At 47.3% G+C, this 5,248-nt stretch overlaps 1 protein-coding gene across 6 annotated transcripts in view; it reads right to left on the bottom strand.

Annotated features, from left to right (window-relative positions):
• Positions 1–496: 496 nt before the first annotated feature.
• The window catches only part of LOC310868172 (aspartyl/asparaginyl beta-hydroxylase-like), a 49,984-nt gene continuing 45,232 nt past the window's right edge, over positions 497–5,248 (bottom strand). For all 6 annotated transcript variants that reach the window (XM_083778450.1, XM_083778447.1, XM_083778446.1 and 3 more), the window contains 5 exons: positions 4,209–4,346; positions 3,808–3,940; positions 3,043–3,134; positions 2,112–2,245; positions 497–1,140 (listed from right to left, as the gene is read on the bottom strand). In XM_083778450.1, the coding sequence (XP_083634576.1) occupies positions 990–1,140; positions 2,112–2,245; positions 3,043–3,134; positions 3,808–3,940; positions 4,209–4,346 (648 nt within the window). In that variant the 3' untranslated portion in view covers positions 497–989. The remainder of the gene's footprint in view (positions 1,141–2,111; positions 2,246–3,042; positions 3,135–3,807; positions 3,941–4,208; positions 4,347–5,248) is intronic.

Here is a 5,248-nt window from a genome sequence, read left to right as displayed (position 1 = left end):
TCCTTTTAAGTCACAAGCTCTCGTCGATAGTCATCATTGGTTCCGTATACTGTAACACCCACACACACACACACACACACACACCGAGCCACTTTCACTTAAAAAAGAAAAAATCCAAATAGCAAAGAAAATTGCAAATGTACATCCGTAGGTCGGCCGTTTTTGCTACTTTTCCCTGTCGACAAAGAAAATGAAAAACACCACAAGACGCCACAGGTATCTGCTCGACAGCGATATGTTCTGCAGGTCATTGCGTAATCTAGCCTCGGTATACCCACCTGGGCTTTTATTTTCGTTCGCATAATTGGCTCTAAAACAAAAGCCTGGGGGGGGGGGGGACATTGGAAGATATGGGCATAGGAAGCCCACTTCCTTGAACCAATAATAACGCGTCGCTCAGATCGGTGCACCAATAGGATCCACCGCCTGATTTGGACCCCCCCCCCCCCCCCCCCTCTAGACCAGAAACCACACAGGCTGGGGCCAGGCTATTGCGCGTCTTGTCTCCACTGCACTGCTGGTTAAAGCTATAGCCAGGCTTTAGCACAATCTAGCCGCCAAGACAGCAAATATGGCCAGTGACGGATCATTGCAGCTCATAGCCAACACTCCCCCGAGGCTATATAGCCAGCAGCACTAGCTATAGCCATCATTAGCTAGCGCTAACTGCGGTTAGCGCTAGGGTCAAACAAGAGTTTAGTCCATTTCTATTGGCACATCATGTTCTTCTTCAGTAGTCTGAACACTGTCTGTCTGTCTGTCTGTCTGTCTGGTGTTTATAGACAGTCTGGAAGCAGTGTCAGTCAGAGTATCAGTTTTTCCACAGATAAGTCACAAGTCAGTCAGTCAGTCAGTCAGTGATTAATGCAGTCTGGGGGACAGTCTCAGTGGGGACAGACAGACTGGATGGGGGACAGGGTCTGTCCCTGCTGCATGGGGACAGTCTTGGTGTGGGACGGACGGACGGACGGACGGACAGACAAGACAGACTAGATGGGGGACAGGGTCTGCCTCTGCTGGGCGGTGAGCTGCGGATGCCAGACGTCCACGATCAGGATGAGCCGGTCGCCGTCGGCCTCCTGCCACACCTCGTGTTCAAACGAGTCGTCAAAGATGAGCACCTTGCCCTCCTCCCAGTGCCTGTGACGACGACGGCGACAACATGTACTGTTAATTTTTTAATTATTCTCATTGTTATGTTATTATTAGCAGTGGTATTAGTCAGCGGTGGGGAAAAGTACTCCATTTATTTAACCCATTTTGGTGTATTATACCTACAAGCTACGAGCTATTTTTGAAAAATCGTGAAAATGTGCCTGAAATCTTTGAATATTATGTGTTCTTTCAGAGCGAGTTTTTAACTCAAATCTTTGCAAATATGTTTTTTCCAGGGTCCCCGGAACAACATGTTTTCAGATGGGGGTCACAGCGGCCAATGTCATATGTATTTGGGGTCCTTTGTGTTTGAGAACAACTGACATAGAAACATGGGGTTTTTATTTAATAAACCTGGCAGGATTTAGAAGACATTTATTTTATTTCGACGTCAGGCCTAAATGGGTTACGTAAAAGCATCAATACTGTATCAATACTCTCAACCATTTTCATTTCAAGGACCCCCAGGTTTGACCTGAATTAGGCACTTCTATCCCTGGGACCCCTGATGCATATTGTAAAATCAAAGTTAATTCAACTCAGAGAGTGTACAAATGGAACCACATTTGGTTCCATTTGTACACTCTCTCTGAGTCGCAGACCCATACGGGTTCCATTTGGTTCGTATAATTATCATTTAGCTGCATGAGGGGAACCCCCTGGAACTCTCTCGAGGGCCACTAGGGGTTTCCCCCGGAGCCCTGAGGCAGCGGTGGCCGAACGGTTTGCGGAGCGGTCTTGATATCGGAAGGTTGCTAGTTCGTATCCCCGGACCGGCACGTTAAAATTACCACCGTTGAAGTGCCCTTGAACAAGGCATTGAACCCCTACCATGAAATGTTCTATGAGCAGGGCCTGGCTGTAAACAAGTTCTTGAGCTTAGTCCAGTTACCCTGGGTAAACATAGTACCTTTCCTTTCCTTTCCCACCTTGGGGAAGCGTGGTGGTTACAGTACCTGGTCTGGTCGGTGCATCGTATGGAGCATCCATGTTTAGGAACCACTAGACCCAGGTGCATCCTCAGGCGGCAATTAGTGGGCCCCGTGTGAGGCCACACGTGAGTGCCGGGCCGCATCACCGAGAACTTGATCTGCACATGCACACGCACACACGCACACGATTATTAGTTGGGGGGGGGGGGGTGTGTGTGTGTGTGTGGGTGAATGTAATGCACAATCCATGTAAAGTGCCTTGGATAAAGGCACTATATAAATGCACCATTTACCATTTAGTATTTTTGAGGGGCGATAGCCCTCCATCCTATGTCCAGCTTTTGGTGCATGTGCACAAACGTTGTCCTACACAAACATTAAATCCCATTGACAATGAATGGACAATTTTGAGGGTTCTCAACACAAACATTGCGTAAACACAGACATTGAATAAGGCGAAGAAGGTGAGGACACAAATTCAGATTGGCCGGAGTGAGATTGTCTTATGTGTCTGAGCAAATGATGATGATGTACTGTTACTATGATATAAGATCACCCCTCACTTCACACGGCCCGGGTGTGATTTTCTAAATCTATTCCCACTATAGCAGAATCAGAATAGGGTCGACGTGGTGTCCGTTTGCTATCGGATCCACTTTACCAGCACTCCATAACTTGCCCCAGAGTATTCATAAATACTCTTGGGCTTACCGTCTCCCCTATACAACGTCTTCACAGAATTGTACAGTTAATATCAAACACATTATTCAGGCACATTTCAGCCACCCCTTTTGCCCATTTTAGGACGCACTCTACGCAATGTCATCAAACAGCGACGGTGGGTTAAACAACAATAAAATCTCAGGACTGAAAAATGTGTGCTTTGTGAACCAGCACACACACATGCACACTCTAACACACACACACACACACACACACACACGCACACTCTAACCTGTCCTCTCTTGCAGCCTGTAGCCTCAGGGAACCGCTCCAGTAGAGCGCAGGTCTTTGGAACACTTTGGCACGCCTCAGCTGCCTTCCTGCCTGCACACACACACACGCACACACAGACGCATACGCACGCACAATACAGCTTGAATTACTACACTTTTGAGTATAACATTAAGTGTAAACATTTCATGTCAGTGACGTTTCATAGTGTTATCCCATTTAGGACCGCGGCCGATTCTAAATACGCCTTCTAAAGCCTGACCGTTTTCTGGGAGAAAAACGTTGTACTGTATCCTACGGCAACAAAGAGTAAAAAAACCCTGACATAAATGCAGAGGAGGCGCGTCGCCGGTGAGAAACTTGAACTTGAACCTCCATTCAAGAGCATTGTACATTGTTCTGGTGTTATAGCGCCGCACCATGAGGTCAATCTTTGCTACCTGCGCATGGCGGAGATCCGACGCTCCGAGGAGCACATTTTCTACTTTTGATGGTTTTTGTTCCACTTTGTTCTTTGTCCATGTAAAATGTTCTTTTTTGTTTCCGTGCCGCGATAAAGCCACCTTTTTGAATTGAAATAGAATTTAATTTAGATGTCAGATTTAGGGGTTAGGCTTATGCCTCTATTCCTGATAAGAGTTGGACTTATAATGCCTGGTTTATACTTCACTGTGTGCCTGTGTTGTGGACAAAAATTGCTGTGTAGTGTGTGTGTGTGTGTGTGTGTGGGTGCGAGTGCGTGTGTGCGTGCGCTCAGTGCTGCCACCTTGCTGCCACAGCGTGAACTGCCCCCAGTCTCCGGTCTCCCGGAGGTTCTCCTCCTCCGGGACGAACGATGATGTCAGATTCATCGCTGACTCCGCCTCCTCTCTGATGACACGCCAACTACGCTCTAGAGACTGAGAGAGAGACAGAGAGAGAGAGAGAGAGGAAGACAGACAGACTGTGTTCAGACTACTGAAGAAGAAAATGATGGGCCAACGTGCTATTTTTCAATAGCTAAAGTATAACATAATGCTTAGTTAAAATACCGTGAGGTCGGAAATCTGACGGTATCAACACCGTGGCTGTCTCTGCCGCTGTGTTACCGTGATTCGGTAAACCGTGACACCCCTGCACGCACGCACGCACGCACGCACGCACGCACGCACAAAGTACAAAGTATACCTTGACCAGGTCAGTGTATCCGGTCTCTTTAGGCGTCCACCAGGGCTGAGCTTTGAGTCCCTTCACATTGTATAAAGATCTCTGCCACACGGACGCAAAATGACCCCTCTGGTGACCCAACTCATACCAATGATAGGCCTGGTGAGAGAGAGAGAGAGAGAGAGAGAGAGAGAGAGAGAGAGAGAGAGAGAGATTGACATTGAATTAAACAATCTATAATTTAGGCATTCATCAGACACTCTTAACACATTACTGCCCAGCCGTCGTCTAGGGGAGATTGTGGCGCCAGTGCCAGAGAAATGCACCAAAAACCAAAGAAGAAGAAGAAGAGCCCAGTGACCAACTAGGAAGTGTATCCCTCCACAGCTCTGTGTAGGACATGGACATATAAACGTTTATAGACGCCCTTTCCGGGCTCTGGAGCGCATGTGCTCAAGGGAGGGCAAAACTGCCCAGAGATTCCTTTGCGAAGCCCCGCGGAAAGCATGAGCGTGCGTCACAAGGGCGCATGTTCGGGTCTGTATAAGTCCCGGAAAAGATGCACTGCGATTGGCCAGTAATCACTTGAGTGGCAGCGTTGACGTACAGTAACGTGCCTATCCACACGTCCGGCGTACTTCGATCCTCCGCCAGTGTAAATTCTTCCGCCCCTCCTTCGACACACATCGCTCCAACGAACTGCAGCGGCCCCAATGAGGCATCTATTTTTTAACCCATTCTGACCCGAGATCAGATTAAAAAAATGTCTTCTACATCCTGACAGTTTTCTGAAAAAGCTATGTTTCTATGTCAGTCATTCTTCGATTTGTTTTAAATAGCAGACCTACAAGCTCATGAGCTTGTAGATCTGCTATTTTTCAATAGCTAAAGCATAACATGATGCTAACACAAAAAGGGGTTCCCGCCCCAAAATGGGTTAATATCTATGCTCTAGGACAGGGGGTTCTCAACGTCTTTGGCTGGGGACCCCCGGAAATGCTTTGGCCATGTATTCTATCATGTGAGTAAAAAAATTGATAAAATAAAAATTATAAAAAAAT

Source organism: Protomyctophum parallelum, assembly GCF_964188405.1.
Source record: "Protomyctophum parallelum genome assembly, chromosome: 12".
Lineage (NCBI taxonomy): Eukaryota > Metazoa > Chordata > Actinopteri > Myctophiformes > Myctophidae > Protomyctophum > Protomyctophum parallelum.
The sequence above is the reverse complement of the archived record's forward strand: the minus strand, read 5'-3'. Positions and strand labels throughout refer to the sequence as shown.